General features: G+C 36.9%; 1 protein-coding gene across 2 annotated transcripts in view; it reads left to right on the top strand.

The window, feature by feature from the left end:
- Window positions 1–2,838: 2,838 nt before the first annotated feature.
- Window positions 2,839–19,007, top strand: part of LOC140138143 (protein PAT1 homolog 1-like) — a 75,456-nt gene continuing 59,287 nt past the window's right edge. For both annotated transcript variants that reach the window (XM_072160068.1, XM_072160067.1), the window contains exons 1-4: window positions 2,839–2,934; window positions 12,674–12,743; window positions 13,903–14,063; window positions 15,970–16,083. In XM_072160068.1, coding sequence (XP_072016169.1) covers window positions 2,899–2,934; window positions 12,674–12,743; window positions 13,903–14,063; window positions 15,970–16,083 — 381 coding nt within the window. In that variant the 5' untranslated portion in view covers window positions 2,839–2,898. The remainder of the gene's footprint in view (window positions 2,935–12,673; window positions 12,744–13,902; window positions 14,064–15,969; window positions 16,084–19,007) is intronic.

The raw sequence follows: 19,007 nt of genomic DNA, 5'->3' as shown, positions 1-19,007 counted from the left end.
TGAAGACAAGTTATGTGCCTAGTAGGCCTAGTAGGCCTATAATATGTAGGACCAATATTTGATCAGAAAGAAATATTCAGTAGGCCTACCATCTCTGTGGAGTAAGTGGTTAACTTTTAATCATTAATTCTATCTGTAGGTCTAGTATATGTCTATGTTTCAGCGAAGTGTTTACCATGTTCGAGTAGGCCCCTAGATAACGCCTACATTTCCTTGAGTGAAGACAAGTTATGTCCAATTGGGGCAAAACGGAACTCATCTCTGGGACAAAACGCCCCGGGGGCAAAACGGAACCCTGTTCCGTTATGCCCCACATTTTTTAGAAATAGGTTGCATGCATAATACATCGTAGCATATAGGCCATGCACTTAATACAGCTCATGGCTAGTACCTTCGTGTTTACAATATACACAATTATTTGGGAATCCGATATTAATGAAGTAAAATTTCAGCGCATTAAACATCTACATATCTTACACCAGACGGGTAGTAATTTTTTGACTCGATCTTGCTCAAATGTCAGTGGATTGTTTCAGATAAAATTTTTGTTGTAAATCGTCGTAGCCATACTTGTGTTCCTCAATATAATTTGCATAGACGGCAGTATTGCGAAGGCCTATTTTTCCAGGTGGTTCCGTTTTGCCCCGGGGTCCGTTATGCCCCACCTTCCCCTACGCCTATTTGAAAATTGGAAGCCGATTTCTTTTTCTAGGAAAGTTGTTCAATGATCACCCCTGTGTTAATTGGTCTTGGATCAGTGAAACTACGGTGCAGAATTTAACTAACGACGCGCCGAATCGGACTTGCGATAGTCGCAGTTCTGGCGGCCGTCCGACACCACTTACAAAACCGGCCGACTCAAAATATCTTGATTGATGGCAAAATACTTAGGCTGTCTTGTAAAATCCGTGATGGGCAAATCGATTACTTCTATTTAATATTCTTTACGATAGACATGCGCGAAGATTTTTGGCGACGCGTCGTGATATGCGAATCGCAGTACATAATAGCTTATGGGCGGCGCCACAGGGGGGCAGGGGGGAAATTCCCCCCCCTATGATTTGAAAAAAAGAGGTAAAAGGAAGGAAAAGAGAAAGAGAAGAAGGAGAGAAAAAATGGAGGGGACTAGAATGAGAAGAATGGGAAAAACTTTTTTTTCGCTCGCTACGCTCGCAAAGTGGACCTTTTCGGCTGGAGTGAGGGGCGACTACCCTCCTCCCGCCTACGCTCCTGATAACGGCTAGCGCGACGGGCGTTGTCGTGCCGCACAACAAATTTCCAAAATTGGTATATACCCCCCGATAAAAATACCCTGGCGCCGCCCCTGCTTAGGCCTATATAATGAACAAGGGATTGATATAGGCTAGGGGGTAATGATATGATTATCATAGATGGTGTTGATGGATAATGAAGGATGACCTATTTTCTAAGGCCCCATGAAGCGTGAAAATTGGCACTTGGATCGCTAAAATGAGGTTAATTTGGTCAGACCATATGTAGGCCTACAGGCGTCAACATTGGGGCGATGTAAGGAGCACCCTGGCAAAATATGGGGGGGGGGGATTTATCCCCATCCCTCCCGGGATCTAGGCCCTATTACGCCTATGGTTACACAAACTTGCAATAAGTTGCCTAAATATTTTGCAAAGTTGCCCAAGTTTCATAAAGTTGCATAAAATTGTGCAAAGTTACTCCCAAAAGGCTATAGGGCCTATAACACAAAGTTGCACAATATTGCAAAATATTTGGCAATGTCGAATGACAACTTTGCGCAGTTTAGCACAATTTTACGAAATTGTTGTCAATTTTGAACAACTTAGGGTAATTTCCCCTGTGACATCGGCCTACTCCCCATCAGAATCTTGGAATTGTCGAAATAGTCTGGAATTCTGACGCAGATCGTAGGCCTAGACCATAGACCCTAGAAAGGAATCATATGAGCCGTTTTTCTCCACGATGAGTCTTGAGGGACATTCAGTTGTAATTTTTCAAATTTTTGGATTTTGCCAAATTCCTTAATTTGTTTTTACATTTAACGAGCAAATTAGACCATTTTCGATGAATTCCGAGTTTTAATATCATTTTCACTCCTGTGTGGCCAAAAAACAAAACAGCACTCTTGATAAAAACAACCAACAAACAACAACTGACAAACAAGTAAACCAAAAACAAAACCAAAAACAAAACAAAACCGTAAAAACCAACTAGCTTTGACTTTTGCTTATCAAGGGCCGTGCAATAATTTAATAAGAGCCGGGACGGTATAGGCCTACAATTAGGGGGCGGCCTGGGGGTACTCAAGTTTGGTTTTGGTAGGGACGTGCCGCTGAGAATTTGAAAGTGGACCCATAAATATACCAATTTTTCAAGAAATTTGGACCCATTTATATACCAAAAGTCAAAATTTTCGGCCAAATTTAACCCAAATTGTCTTAATTTTTACAAATTTTAAAATTTTGGGAAAATTTTGACAATTTTGGCTAGATTAAGGAAAAATTGGGCTATTTTCCGAAAAAATTGAGAAAATTTTGAAAAAAGGACCCATTCATATAGGCCTACCAAAATAGGCTTTGAAAAAGGGGTCATTGCGGGGGGTCATTGCTATACCAGAAGGCTGAAAATGCTACCCATATTTGCGGCACGTCCCCGTATGGTCATTTGTACTGAGTACCCCCCTAGTCATTGCACACAATCTTTGTCCTAATTCTCAATCCGGCCCCCCCCCCCCATACAACCTCATCGGATCATGGAGGTAGACTACGTCCATGATCGGATTGCAATACTCGATATCACAACTCAATATCGCCCATCTCTAAGGTCATTTTGTTTTGGAATGACATGACCGGTGAATCTGAAAGCTGACCCGTATGACTAATTTCATTTATTTCGGAAGTTAAAATGGAAGAAATGTTTGCTTTTGGAGGCGAAATGCCTGTAAGTAGGATTTAGCATAATCCTTAGAATTCTTACGTTTCAAATGAAGCTCATTGTGGCCATAAAGAGCTCAAAGAAATGAGTTGACTTGGTTTGCAAACAATGTACATTGAACATGTACAGTATATCTGCACGTTATTACGCAATGGCCATTGCATTTATGTGGCGAGTAGTGTTTACATGCGAAAGTTGTACAAACTTGACATGTAGACAAGCAGGCGGTAAAGGTAGCGCTCGTCCTCTTGTTATCCTATACTATTCAGCAAATTACTTCAGCGGTGTCTGTCTGCTCGATGCTCTCTGTCTGATTATCACGCAAATCAGCTCGTAATCGGCGGTGGGCCTTTACTTACATTGATTGACTATAAAGTAGGTATCCTAGGTGAATTCAAATTTGCCATCAAATTGCATCGTTTTATATATCAAATTAAAGCCCTTGAGTAAACTAAGCCAAAACTGAAAACCTTTTTTTCATAGCACTTTCCGTAGCAAAGTTACATCTTGTCAAAGATTGACTTTCATCAAAAAGATTCAGCTAGCAAAATTCCCCAAAACGGCATTACGTGGGTGTTTCTAGATCTTAGGCTCATGGCGATAGCAGCTTTTTTTTAATGGAACTGCTGTCAAAATCCCTCTAAAATTCCATGTGCGATTTGATTATCACCATAAAAAATCATATTTTTGGGTCAAGTGAAGTATAGAAAACATATTTATGTAGGTTTCCTTCACCCACCTATTCTCGAAAAAAATTCAAATTTCTATGTAAATATGCATTGTGTTGGGGCCCCGGTCTCGTAATTCGCTGACTAGTAAATGTGTTAACTAAGGTTTGCCTAGGTTACCTATATAAAGTCAACGGGTCCCTGGCGGATTCCTATAAATGGCAAACCAAATAATTTTGAAGTGGGTCTCTGATTTACCCCGTTGACCGTACACCTTACACTGAATAGACTATAGCTCTATAAATAAATCTGCTTCATATGCATTTACTTTATCTTTATCATCAATAAAGGGTATTAAAAGAAGCATTTCAAATGTGCAATTTTTTTGCCCAACTTTTAGCTCATTTTGTGAGAGCCGTTCATAGTTGTAACAGCTTTCTAGTACTGAACCCTCGATATACAGGAAAAAAATTAATGTTCCAATTTTCTCTAGAACAAACAAAAATTGACTCATAATTTATTGGGCAAGATTTAGTCTAGTACCCAGCCAAGCCTCAAAATAAACAGGCACCCAGGAGCCATTTACCCAATGGTCATAACATTTTGGCTCCTGGTCCACACTTAAATCATGTGAACCAGGCTCTACATTTTTTATTAAAATAGAGCCTGGTAGTTAAAGCGGATTTTGTATTTAATGTACACATACAATTAACATTAAAATGACTCTTAGCTCCTTAAAAATGGCTCCCTGGTTCGCTAGATAATCACAAGACAAGGATACTGATGGTCCAGATCTGCTTATTTCGAGGCTTGTACCCAGCTATTGTTCCCAAGCACCCAAATGATATATTTTCCTAACCTAAAAAATGTCAAAGGTCAAACGTTGACCTCTAAAGGGTCAAAATTTTAACTTGCTCCGATCTTGATGAAAATGGTTTCAAAATCTTTATTTTGATAAATGATCTTAAATAATGCTAGTTTAGCAATAGGGAGGTTTCATGTACGCCACAGATCACTAGCCCTGGAGGCACAACAACGATATTGGAGCACGTGAAAATGAAATATCACCTACAGAGTGCTAATATGTGACGTGTCATGTCAAAAGGAGACACTTTTGGGCAGGTCATCAATTTTGAGGTTTTTGCATATCTTAAATAAAAATATATTTTGCTCCACAATGCCGTTTTCCCCAATGAAATATGACATTCCTAAGCGGAGATACTGAGTTTGTAAGTTATGGTATTATAAAATTGGAAATTGAGATATCGGCCTTTAAAAATATTATTGACACCTGTTATCATAGGTGTTTGTTATAGGTCACAGACACATTCTGAATTTGACTTTACTGATAGGTTGGATAATGTCATAACTAAAATTCCAAATGATAACGATGTTATTATTCTTGGCGATATGAACATGTGCAGTATTCGTATACCCTGTGTGGGTAAGTCATACTTCAGTATGACTTACCCTGAACGTCCAGATATACGCGTAAGATATAGAGATATTGCACGAGAGCCTGCCAATTTATTCTTCCTATAATATCAATTTCATTAAATATACGAAGTCACAAACTTACAAACTTCAATATGCACTTCAAATACTGCAGACCAGCTGTTAATCATTACCGATCCTTTAGAATAAATAACTCTTGTTGTTGTTTGATGCAAAATGTGATTTCACTTTTCCGCTTTTTCCTCCATGAACTGTCAAAGTGTGCCGGAAATGGTGCAAGGCATTATGGTCGGTATCTAATAAGTTGCCAGATAAACAAAATATGCAAATAGCTTATGAATATTAAATAGATCAACGCCATCGATTTATTAAATACTCAGAGACGCTTATGTGCGATTTGTGATCGCTGGCGATATGAAAAATAGATAATTAATATTTTAATATAGATTTCAGTGTTGCCAAGTCAGCAGTCGCTCAAAATTTATAGAGAAGTATGACCTGACCAGCAGGATGACACTAGCCAGGTTAAATGTCGCAGTTCAATAAAGAGATGATATAGAGGCCTTGCATTCGCTTATCGATTGGCTCCAAACAAAGGAGTTGAAGCGGTGTCCTTCACCGTAGTTATGGCGGAGTGCAGTCCATTCAATCAAATGTTGTCATCAACCTATTTGATCGTAGTGCAGGGTTATGTGTGTGAGACGAACTGTCACGGTAGATTGCAATCATGCTTTTGTTGAATGCATTTGAGTACTCCGCCATATTTACGGATGATACGTCACATGGAAGGCCTCTTAGAGGCCTTCCATGTGACGTATCATCCCGTAAATATGGCGGATTTGCGGAAACAATAAGGGAGCGATCGTTATTTACGCCACGGTGGGGGGTCTCCAGTCAGACCCCCCAGTAAAAACTACAAATTGCAAAAAATTGTCCGTAACATTTTTTTTTTGTTTTCCCCCGCCCCTGAAATTATTTTTCTACTCAATGCCCCCCCCCTCAAAAATTGGTGTCGCCGCCATTGAGGGGGGGAACCCTAAATTTTGTGTGGGCTTTGAGGGGTGAATTTTTGGTAGAAACAGGAGGGGGGATGTTGAATTTTCAATGGAGTAATGCGGAACAACAAGGGGGAATCCCAGGGGGGATGGTTCTTTCTTCTTCTTCTTCTACCGGTGAGTACATTCCTCTCTTCGAGAGTATCGTCGATGTGTACACCCCCCCCCAATGTTGAGGTCTGGTAGGCCTAATGGGTGTCTGTCCAAGTTGACCTCATTTTTAGCCCAAATAGTGCAAATTACGCACCTCGCACTACCTTGGGTTGCCACAAATTGTTTGCGCTGCAGTTTGACCCCCCACACCGACACCGCCTGGCAAATAATTATTTGGTGCAGAAGGGACACTAAAATGAATACACGGGATCGATACACGTGAATTGCTATGCACGATTTTGATATCAGACGAAAATCTTCTGATACCGGGTTAGAAAATGATGAATATCTCCCGTCATGATTTTTTTCTCAAGAAACCAGATTTGGTCTCATAAACTTGGAAATACGTGTTGAACAGATATGATAGTCGCTAGAATGCGCTTTGAAAATTGGCCGTGCGCTTTGAACTCAAAATTTGACCATTTTATATTGCGTTGGTCCTGTTATGGACTACAGCGTGCAGCGTGTAGTACAGCTGCACTCACTGTAGGCAGTATAAAAGTCGATGACCATTGACCTCAATGGGGTATACAAGCTTAATCACGCACAACCAAGATCGATTACCCGGCTATTGTGAGTAGCCTTAGTTATGTCCCTCGACTAATTATTAGTTTAAAAGAGCTTTAAAGGTTTGAACCAAATGGCTAATCGTGGCTGTGGATTTAACCTACCATGGCGATTCCTGCCATGAAGATATAGGGTCGAAGACACTGTGCCCCCCGCATACACACCCAACCAGTGTATAATCCCACCCACGGGCCGGGCCCACGGTGGGGGGTACTGACTCAAAATGGGTAACGGTGAGGCGCGGCCACATTGACCCCCATTTGAACTCCCTCGACCCTCTCACCCCCTAATTGTTTGTTTTCTTGAAGTCCCCTTTTTCACAAATTTGTGGGAACATTCTGATAATCTCTCACTGAATGATATCAGTTTTTTCAGTAGGCCTAGACTATTTGTCTCGATCCAAAAATGTTCCCAGTCTTATTGAATAATCCATTTTGGGTCCAATTTTTCCCAGTTTCACTGAAACACCCCTTTTCCGGGTCTAGGCTTTCACCGAAGACCCTAGTTTCAACTGCTGTCCGCATATCCCTGTCACTTCGAAAGTCAAGTGCCCCGCACCAAAAAAGTGACACGCTTTAGATTGTGAATGTTCATTACATTTTCATATACAAAATAAGTGTATCCACATCAATGTGGCATCACCAGTGCCATTCCTCTCATGGCTTCAATAACAAATCGTATATTTCTACGAGAGGCCAGTCTAAAGGTATCAGCCAAAATCGGGACGTTATTTGGGCGCACTAGTCCTAATGTTATTGTTTCTTTTGCCAGTCGCTTAACACGCAGCAGTCGCTTAAAGTTATTTCACGCCGTCGCAGTGTGGAAGATGTGTCAGCCAGGCCCAAACTAGTGGAGGGACAAAATCAAAAATCCCAAAATGCCGACAAAGTGAACCAAATATCCCTTTCTTTCTTTCTTTCTTTCTTTCTTTCTTTCTTTCTTTCTTTCTTTCTTTCTTTCTTTCTTTCTTTCCTTCCTTCTTCCTTTCTTTCTCTCGTTCGTTCTGTCTTTCGTTCTTTCTTGCTTCCTTTCTTTCTTTCTTTCTTTCTTTCTTTCTTTCTTTCTTTCTTTCTTTCTTTCTTTCTTTCTTTCTTTCTTTCTTTCTTTCTTTCTTTCTTCTTTCTTTCTTTTTTCTTTCTTTCTTTCTTTCTTTCTTTCTTTCTTTCTTTCTTTCTTTCTTCCTTCTTCCTTCTTTCCTCCTTCTTTCTGTCTTTCTTTCTTTCTTTCTTTTTTTCTTTCTCTATTTTTCCAATCAAAACAGGATAACATTTTGTTAATCACAAGAAGTCATAAATGTAGCCTATTGTCTGCAATCGAGAATGTCGACTGCAATAAAACGACTGGACAACAAAACTATTAAGGTGTTGCCACACAACCTGTTTTGGTAACATTCTACAATCGTTGTCACCAAAATCAATACACACGCAAATATATGCAAATCAAAATCGATCTGACAACGCCAAGCCTGGTCAAAGGTCAAACCTGGTCATAGGTTAAATTTCAATTTCTTTTTGTCGTAGTCGAGATAGCATGGTGAGGCAATGATTCTGCTGAAGAATTTTTATCAATTTTGTTCATCAATATAGTGGCGATGACCAGTGTTTACGTACATTGAGGACGACAGGTACGCTTTGTTCGTGATAGGGTAGATTAGATAGCTGTACAAATTGTACAAAATATCAATTTGATAATGACCTGAAATTGTTTACAAAAATAAATTTCTCCATACGTTGTCATTGTACCCAGTGGTTCGACATTTACAGTATTCGTTTTGATTCCTATTATAAGAAATATCAAGAAATGCTCAGCCAATTTGGTTTTAAACAGCTCATTTTAACACCTACTAGAGTTACTGCTACTTCTAAATCAGCAATTGATCATGTGATATGTAATAACATGCAAAAAATCAAGAAATATGGTGTTATCAAGTATGGTGTCAGTGATCATTATATAACCTATTGCACAAGGAGTAGTATGAAACAAAAGTCATTTTCTCACAAATGTATTCAAATCCGTTCTACAAGGAAGTACAGTAAGGACAGTTTTGTTGAAATTTTAAACAATGAGAATTGGTCTTCGGTTTACAACTGTACCAACGTTGTTGAGGCATGGATGTCTTTCTGTGATCTATTCACCACTATCCTTGACTCTGTAGCTCTTAAAGAGATTAGAATAAAAAATCATTCTGAACCCTGGATCACAGCTGAAATTCTTGAGAGTATTCGGGAACGGGATAGTTGGTTGCGTAGATCTCGGAGAGACAAACATGACCCTGAACACTACAATATGTACCGTATGTTGCGTAATAAATTACACAATGACATCAAAAATGCAAAACGAAATTATATTGTTGATAAACTTGAGGAAAACAAGGATAATCCAAAGCAATTGTGGAAACAACTTAAAACCCTTGGGTATCAGAAAAGTACTTAGGAATCTAACGGTATTGTTTTAGATGTTGAGGGTGAAAAGCTTTTTGACAAAAGGGATGTTGCGGATCATTTCAATCATTTTTTTACTGAAATTGCTTCAAATCTGGTTGTAAACTTCCCAAACAATCTACTCTTGATTATAGTGTTGATACAGACACATTTAAAGGAGTGTTTCGTGATCCTAGCATCCTCTTTTTATGACATTTTTCAGTCAACATCCACGAAAAAAGCCTATTCCCAAAATTTCAGTTGATTCCGATTTTATGCTTATGCGAGTTATGCATGATTATGTGTATTACACTGCTCCATAGACAATGCGTTGTAATTTCGTTCTGGTGCACCAGAACGAAATTCAAATTTCACAATATCTTTGCAAAACGAATTAATCTGCAAGAAATATTTTGTACATAAACATTATGTAGCCAGAGGTTTCCAGTGATATAAAAATCTTTTTTTGAGAAAAGTTGGGGGATGAGGCTGTGGATCACGAAATGCCCCTTTAAAGATTTTTATAAGAATGTTCCGCTGACTCCTTTGAACTTCAAGAGGTTTTGCGAGGAGTTTATTTTTGAGGAATTAAACAGTCTTAAGGGGGTACTACACCCCAGTGTTAAATTTGTGACTATCTTTGCATTTTTCTCAAAACATAATAACACAGCTGGTAACAAAAGTTATGTATATTATAGGGCATGGAATCCAGTTACTACACTAAAATTGCAGTGAACCAAGATAAGCGGTTCATTTTATATGATAGGAAATGAGGTACATCCTAGGCGTATTCTCATTTCTTATCACAAATAACAAACAACTTGTCTTGGGTCACTGAAATTCCAGTGTAGTAATTGGATTCCTTGCCCCTATGATATACATATCTTTTGTTATCAGTGTATAATTAGTTTTTGAGAAAAATGCAAAAATAGTCACAAATTTATCAAGGGGTGTAGTACCCCCTTAATACAAGCAAGAGCACTGGACTTGACAACCTTCCAGCCCGTTTTATCAAAGATGCGGCAGAGGCTATTAAAGGGCCAATCACTTTCATTATCAACCTTTCTCTTCGGTCTGGCATTGTTCCAACTCAAATGAAATTGGCAAAAGTCATCCCCCTCTACAAAAAGAAGAGTAGGCTGGATGCAGGTAATTATAGACCTGTTAGCATTCGAGAGATCCCAGTTGTCTCCAAAATTTTAGAAAAGGCTGTCTTTTTCCAATTGAACAAATTCCTGGTTGAAAATAAACTTCTTTATGAACTCCAATCTGGCTTCAGAGGATCATACTCAACTGACACTTGCCTCATTCACCTTCAAGATCATGATATCAGAAAGAAAACTGCTGCTGGCTTCTATACTGGGATGATTTTATTAGATATCCAGAAGGCTTTTGACAGTGTTGACCATAAAATCTTGTGTAACAAACTGTCTGCCATGGGTGTTAAGTCCACAGCCTGGTTTGAATCTTATCTTTGTGATCGTAAACAAATTGTTCAAATTGGTGGGGTTGAGTCGGATCCTCTTGACATAACATGCAGAGTTCCCCAAGGCAGTATTTTAGGTCCTCTTTTATTCCTATGCTATGTTAATGACATGTCCACTTCTATTAATTGTATTATGTTGCAGTATGCTGATGATAGTGCTTTGATATATTCCGACAAAGATCCAGAGAGAATCAGTCATGTTCTTCGTGATAACTTGGAGAGCTGCAATAAATGGCTTATAGAAAATAATCTCTCTCTACACACTGGTAAAACTGAACTGATTCTCTTTGGATCGAAGCGTAAGGTCAATAATGTTTCTGATTTTTCTATCATTCTTAACAATGGTCAAATAATTAAGTCTAAGCATACTGTTGTTTATCTTGGTCTAGAACTTAATCAGTTTCTTGATGGTGAGGAAATTGCAACCAAAATTGTGAAACAAGTTAATTCTCGCTTGAAATTCCTCTACAGACAAGCAAATTTTTTAATCAAAAGTGAAGAAAATGGTCTGCTCAGCTCTTGTTTTGTGCCTGTTTGATTATTCTATTTCCTCCTGGTATTGTGCCATTTCTAAATATCATTCAATCAGATTGCAGCGAGCTCAGAACAAAGTTATCAGATTTATCCTCGGAAAAGATCACATGTACATGTATCATATTAACCAAGCTGACTTTCAGGATTTAGGCATTTCGAATATCAGAACAAGGGCTGAGCAGCTCCGCTTGAACCATGTTTTAATATTTTTCATGATGTTTGCCCAAGCTATATGAAAGAAAACTTTGTCAAATTATCTCATCTTCATCGTTATAACACTAGGGGTAGCAATTTTAACTTCCAAGTTCCAAAAATCAAAACAGCAGATTCTGCTTCCTTTTTTTACAATGCCATCCATGATTTGAACAAACTACCCGAAAATGTAAAATTGTGCAATATAAAATCAAGGTTTAAAAAAGATGCTAAAATTATCCTCTTAGACCACATGGTTATATAGTTTTTAATATTGTAATTTAGGTGTTTCATGTTTTAAATAGTTGTAATATATATATATTTTCATTGTTATTTATAAGGACCCTTTGGAAATAAGTCTCTGACTTTAAGGGATATCCTTGGCGTATTATCGTGTCAATTTTTATGTTTTAATTTGTATTTTGTAATAACTATGTTCTTGTATTTATGTTCTGTGCAATATGTTATTTGACTCTTACGATGATATGCTTAATAAACTCAAATCAAATCAGACAATGTTGAGAGTAGGAATTACCTTGAAAAATGTCTCAAAAAATACAAGATGCCAGTTATATTCCGGTCTGAAACTATCAGACAATATTTTTAACATTAATAACATCACAAATTCGCAACAAACCCAAATTGTGAAAAATTACCCCGGTCAGTTTTTTGACTATTTCTCCATTTAGGATCCTGCCCAAAAGTGTCTCCTTTTGACATGACACGTCACATATTCCTTACAAAGCATGGGTTTGAATAGCGCGCCAAAGATTCACAGAGGATGATAATAGTTTGTTTGTCCTCCACCACACTTGACTAACTCGCAGTGCAGGTCATTTTTATCAACCTTTCGTGCAAGCGCCCTATAGGATGTTTCTTAACCTAGATTTCGCATCAAAATAGGTCAATGACCATAGCAACCCATTGAGCTTGACATGTTTTTATGTGAACAACTGTACATACATGTAAGTAATGAAACAACTGCACATACATGTAGGTAATGAAACAACTGCACATGTTGCTAACTAGCATTATTTAAGATCATTTATCACAACAAAGATTTGGGCACCATTTTCATCAAGATCGGAGCAAGTTTAACGCTTGACCTCATGGTAAAGAATGGTACATCCTAGATAGGTAAAACTATACATTTTCCTGCTGATGTATCATGTGAAAATATGATCAATTTTTATTTGTTGTATTTACTATTTTTAGCCTCTGGACGAAGGCCCAGAAGAAGAATATGATGAATTTAATGATGAAACATTTGGCGATTTTGCGGAAGGTAAGTAAATCTTATATAAAGTTGCATGGTCAAAAAATTGACACAATGCATAACATTACATCAGAATGCATACATGTATAGATAGTTGCCAGTATAGATAAACTCGGAATATTGGGGTTGATGTCATCCTTGAGGGGCATGGCAAGTTTCTGCTCTCAAGGATGCCACAGGTATGCGGTCGGTCAGTTTGCTCCATCTATTGCACTTAACCATTTCTCATGCCTGACAGGGAAAGGTAACGTCAGATGCAATCCCAAGGTTATATCTGCTGCTGACCATAAAACTATTGAGTATATGATATTTTGTATGGCTTAAGGGGGTACTACACCCCTGCCCAATTTTGTGCCTATTTTTGCATTTTTCTTAAAAATTATAGCGCATTGGGGACAAGTAAGATATGTATTTTATAGGGGCAAGGACTACAACTACTGCACTGTACATTTTAATTCAGCACAGGCAACAGTTGTGGAGTTACAGTCAAAAATGAGGGAAAACCAATATTTGATCAATAAATCAATAACTACTTGCTTTAAGTTGCTGAATTTTCAGTACAGTAGTTGTAGTCCTTGCCCCTATAATATACATATCTTACTTGTCACCAATGTACTATAATTTTTGAGAAAAATGCAAAAATATGCACAAAATTTGCCAGGGGTGTAGTACACCCTTAACATTTGTAAGTTGAACCTAAAAACACCAGCAACGCCAGCATCAACCTGAAACTAGCAGAATACGGTACATGCTTACCCCCTTTCCTCCCTCTACCCCTACCCCTGGCAATGTTAAAGAGCCAATAAAGGACAGTTTAGGGTACATGCAGTCCAAATATGTTATTGTGGCTATTAAATGTGAATTAACTTGAGAATCTGAGATGATGGTTGTTTTATCAACCTGTCGTACGGAAAGTCTGTTTTTTTATCTACACAGAACCTTTACCTTCTCCAGTAACATGTTGTTTTTAATGTACCGCTCACAAAGTCATATTACATCTTAATGATCTTTAACCACTAAAGTATGTTGTACGTTGTACCATAAGTTGGTAACATGACCTTTGTCCCCTAAGATGCATGCATTTTGTTGTAGGTCATATTGGACCTTACACTGGACAGACTATAGTTCCATAATTATAAATCTGCTTCATATGTATTTACTTTAACAGTTGGAGATTGGGAGAAAGCCCATGAGAAATTGGCTCAAGGTTTTGGAGACCTGGGCCTGTCAAGACCATTAAACTTTGATGATGATGATGATTTCTTCAAAGCAGGAGATGTCATTGATGACTCGGGATTTGATAGTGCTCAGAAACGGAGAACTCATGAGGTAGGTGTATAACGTAGGCCTATTGACCCTGTGCACGGTCATCTCAAAACAAGGTTCTGCTTGCAAAGTGTGTGTTGCCTTGCGTGCACCTTATATGCATTCTTAATCATTACGGCGTATGTTAATGTAAAAACATTCTGATATGTTTCATTAACATGTGTTTTGCGCAACACATTTGCGCAAAGAATCTCATTTTGGTATGAATATGATGGATCCGTGCAAAGGTTCAATACATAGGAGGCTCCAGATGATAAAAGTTGTGGATTTAGTCTTAGAAATTTCTTCCCAATAGTCAAAATTGTCAAATAGGCTACATCAGGGAAAACAGTCAAGTAAAACTGATGGGGTTTTAAAAGCTCTTAAAAGTTTTGGCTGGTAACTTTTTACCTGGGCTGGTAACTTTTCACCTGGGCCTGTATTATTTCAGTTACAAGCCTGGCTTGGGTACACTTATGAACAGGAATCTATGACATGAAGAATGTCATCAAACATTAAATATATAGTACACCATGTGGGTGTGTGGCCGTGTGTGTGTCCGTACAGGAGGATACTTATAATGATCCCCAAATGGGGTTGTAATGGAGTCACATGACATTTAAGTTGCGAGGAGAAAATATCAATCTTTCTGCAATTTGTTCTAAAACCAACAATGATTTGATAAAGTGATTGTTTATTGTTCATTTAGTAAAGCTTTATTGTAGGCACGGAGTTTTATGCGTGATTTAAAACGGCAAAATCTTGCGGCGGTTTTTTATAAAGCGCCAAATGCTTGCGAAAATTCAAGTCAAAAAGCGCTTAAAATCGTTTTCTAGTATTTACCCTGCTGCTAGTCAACCACGTGTTTCCGGCGGGATTATTTACTTTTGATGCAGTATATGACACAAATTTCTCAACAGGATACTACAAATATATTTGTTGATTTTTATGATTCTCTTTGTTTTCATAAAATGTGCTGCTTTAAACATGATAAAAAGACAATGCAATCACGAAATTTTTTTAACATATTTATCCATGGTCGCTGCCATCTTGGCTTGACTTTTTATATGCAGCTAAATATTCATGAAAATTGTACCTTTTCCATCATTTTAATGACCCTATAAAATGGTATAAAACACATTTAAAATTAAAAGAATATACTGTATAGAAATTGAGGTCTTCAAATAGCATTAATGAATGGAATAAATGGAATAAAGTAGAATATATTTGGATTAAATATACAGATAAGAATAAAAACTCACTATAATAATACGGAACTGTATGCCTTTAGATTGTTCACTGTGATTGGTTGAATTACACTGCAATAGGTAATTTGGACCAATGATAAAAAGGCTCTCAAAAATTATGTCAAAAGTATGTCAACAACTAAAACATGTGGAAGTGTACATGTTCAAGAGACCGACAGACCTTGTGAATGTACACACAAACAAGAATGGTGTTGGGGCAATGGAAATTGCCAGGCAAATTGTTCATTTTTTGAATATTTATATGCAATAATTGTAAAGTAAGTTAAGACAGTTTTAGTGAGAATGTGAGATTTTCGGTAAATTTGTTCAAACCAACATTGAAAAGTAGTGTGTTTGGCAAAATTCTCAAAATTCATGATGGACCACCAAAATCGCGATGGACCCCCAAAATCGTGATTTTTTGCGCTTTTTGCGCCATCGCGCGAAACTCCGATGCCTACTTTATTGTGTAAGTCAAATTGAAAAAGGCAGTATAAACCTAAAATCAAATTTAATAATGCTTTGAATATGGACACTGTCCATTGGACAGAGATATTAGCTCTGAAATAATTACTACAATTCTTGTAAACGGAAAAGAACGCACAATTGACATTTAGAAACTGGTAAATTTTGGTTGCCAGGTTTTTAAATCTAAATTTTAATTTCTGGTTTTTTTTTCATAGGATGATTTGGAGAAGAGCATCACCCAGTTTGTTTTGGATGATGATGATGATGAATTCTTTGACCCAGCCATCATGGGACAATCTAAGCAGTCCAGTCAACCTATAGCTATTGGAGTAAGTAACTAATATCTGGTCGGGCGTCCTAATCAGACAGGATTTTGCCTTTTGTATTAATATAGAGTTGAGGCTCCTGTTGTGTGATGCCGAACCACAAATCCTTAAGGGATCCAAAATGAGCGTTTATTGCGTTTGACAGTATTTTTTGTGGGACATGAGAGCACCTCAGACCTATCGAATTGCATTCTGAATACTGAAGCATGTCTTTCTGATATCAAATAATTTTCATTTTTTAAAATCACAATATAATACAAATTTTATGACAAATTATAAAAATTTGATATTTTTTCAAATTTTTGATATATAACAGTCCTCGAAGTAAATTATATAAATCTAATGATATATTCTTAAAGTGTATGTAGCAGGGAGGAAAAAGCCGACGGTCAATTGAAAATTTTGACCTTTCATATTGAAGATATGGATTTTTTCCCCAAAAGACCTAATTTTTTTGGTGTTTTGGGAAAAAAATCCATATCTTCAATCTGAAAGGTCAAAATTTTCAATTGATCACTTTTCATCCCACCTACATACACTTTAAGTATAAATCATCAGATTTATAAAGTTTACTTCAGTACTGTTAAATATCAAAAATATCAATTTTAATGATTTGCCATAAAATGTGTATTAAATTGCGAATTTCAAAAATCTAAATTATTTGATATTAGAATGACATTCTTCGTATTCAGAATGCAATTTGATATGTCTGATGTGCTCTAATGTCCCAAAATAAATACTGTCCAAACGTTCATACCCCAGCCCTTAAACCCCTGGATGCATTGACGAAACAACAGCCAGGCAGAACATTTAGTGTATAACAATTGTGCCAGAGATCACTAATGGTCCCCAATGGTCAGCTGTGAATCTTATTGGCATTTATCATTTAGTTAGCAATTAGCTTGTTTAGCTCACTTCTGTTTAGGTAGAATGGATTTACAACCTACACCTGTTTTACTAAATAGCCATTTCAGCTGACAAGGAATGTACTATTCCAGTTGAAATCCATGCACCCACAATGGATGACATGACCTTGAGATTTGAAATGGAGTAACCCATTCAGGTAACCCCATTTGAAATTCAGGAACATTATGAAATATTAAGGTCATGTCTTCCATAGGGTACATGGATTTCAAATGGAATAGCCTAATGTTGACTGACACAACTCCTGTAAACAAACAAACAAACATGTTGACATAGTTTTTGTTGCAGGAAATTTTGTTTTGAATCTGAGAACAGGTTAGAGGTGCTATCATCAATAAGGTGCATAAACTCTTGAATACCATTCCTCTCAACCATTGCATGAATTAAAACAACTAAAGCATGAATTCTGTTTGTCCTCAAAACATTTTGGTTGTCCCCAAAATATATGTCCTGTTTTTGAGTGCAAATAATCCAACTTAGTGGTTGTCCAGAGGATAAGTACATAGCTCAATATGGTTGTCCCCAGTGATTTTTGGACAAGAGGACAAGAGGATAAGTGCTTATTTCGAACACTGCTCTCAACCATCACCTAGTTATAGGTAGTAGGCTCTATTGTTTCTGGTATCTGGCTCAAAATAAGCTAAGGTGTCATAAAAGTGTAACACACAATTATTTTTCCAGCTCTTTTCTTTTGGTCTCCAACCAGGTTTAAATTATAGTATGCACATATATCGTTCATAATACACTAAAAGAAAGATAAGTTATAGACCATTTACTTCACAAATTTAATTTTATAGCCCTTGCGTAAGTTATATTTGACAGACACAATTTTGATGATTTTCTGCAATCAAATAAAAATTTATAAAGTATTACATAAGGTATTTTGTGGTTATTTAGGTGTAGGACCTACAGCAACTGATTGTGGAAAAAAATGTGTCCAAATATTACAATAAGGAGGATAAATTGTTATAAATAAAATATGTGTGTCTGTCAAGCCATAACATACGCAAGATGTCTGTCAAATGTAACATACAGAATAATAATTTGGCAAAAACAGTAGTTCAAGATTGGAAACTGAATAAAGATTACATGCAGTTTATAAATCACATGTTTTAAAACACTTTTATAAACTCTAAACTATCATCATAATGTGAACATCAAGTGATTTTTAATTTTTTTAAACGTATTGCGTATGTTAGTGTTACTTTTGACAGACACATACAAATCTTATGCATAAAACTTGCATACAAATGTTTGACAGACAACACTTAACAATGGATTGTGTCATCAAAAAGCTTCTCCTCACAAAGTGATAGTGCCACAAAGCTAGGTGGAGCTAAATGCTATGTCATGTAGCATAATTAGCTGTATCACCCTAGTTTAGCAGGAATTACAGCACCGCTTGCATGTATGTTACTATTTGACAGACATTTCAAGACAAATTTTAAAATTGTTATATGTTCAAAAAAGATGGCAGCCACTTGATTATAATATGGAGAAATGAAGTTATTTACAATAGATTTACCCTTTAGTTTATGCTTCAAGTCTTTGTTTATAAAAAACTGAGGGACTTCAAAATCAATCAAAAGTTTGACAGACAATAGTAACATACGCAAGGCAAACTTTTAAATCCTTTTTTTTGATCTGTTAACTTATAATTCATAATGCCTCTTTCTGTTTTTTTGATTACTGCACCATTTTGGGAAACAGGTCACATGAATTTCTATAAGGATCCATAAAAAAAATTAAAAGCTGTTGAAAAAAGACGTCTCTTGGCATGTTACAAATAAAAGTGTAAAAATAGGCATTTTTACAGCTATTTTTTATTTTTTTCTTTTTTTATTATTTAGAGTGAAAAGATTTTACTTATATTGTGTATGCTATGTCTTTACTACCTAAACTTGCCACTAAACTAGCAAATATTCCATTTCTATAATTATTATTTTTAAAAAAAGATGTCAAAATATATGGCTATAATATGACACCTTAGCATATTTTGAGCC

The sequence above is a fragment of the Amphiura filiformis genome, chromosome 17 (genome assembly GCF_039555335.1).
Source record: "Amphiura filiformis chromosome 17, Afil_fr2py, whole genome shotgun sequence".
Lineage (NCBI taxonomy): Eukaryota > Metazoa > Echinodermata > Ophiuroidea > Amphilepidida > Amphiuridae > Amphiura > Amphiura filiformis.
This window is presented reverse-complemented; position numbering and strand designations above follow the sequence as displayed.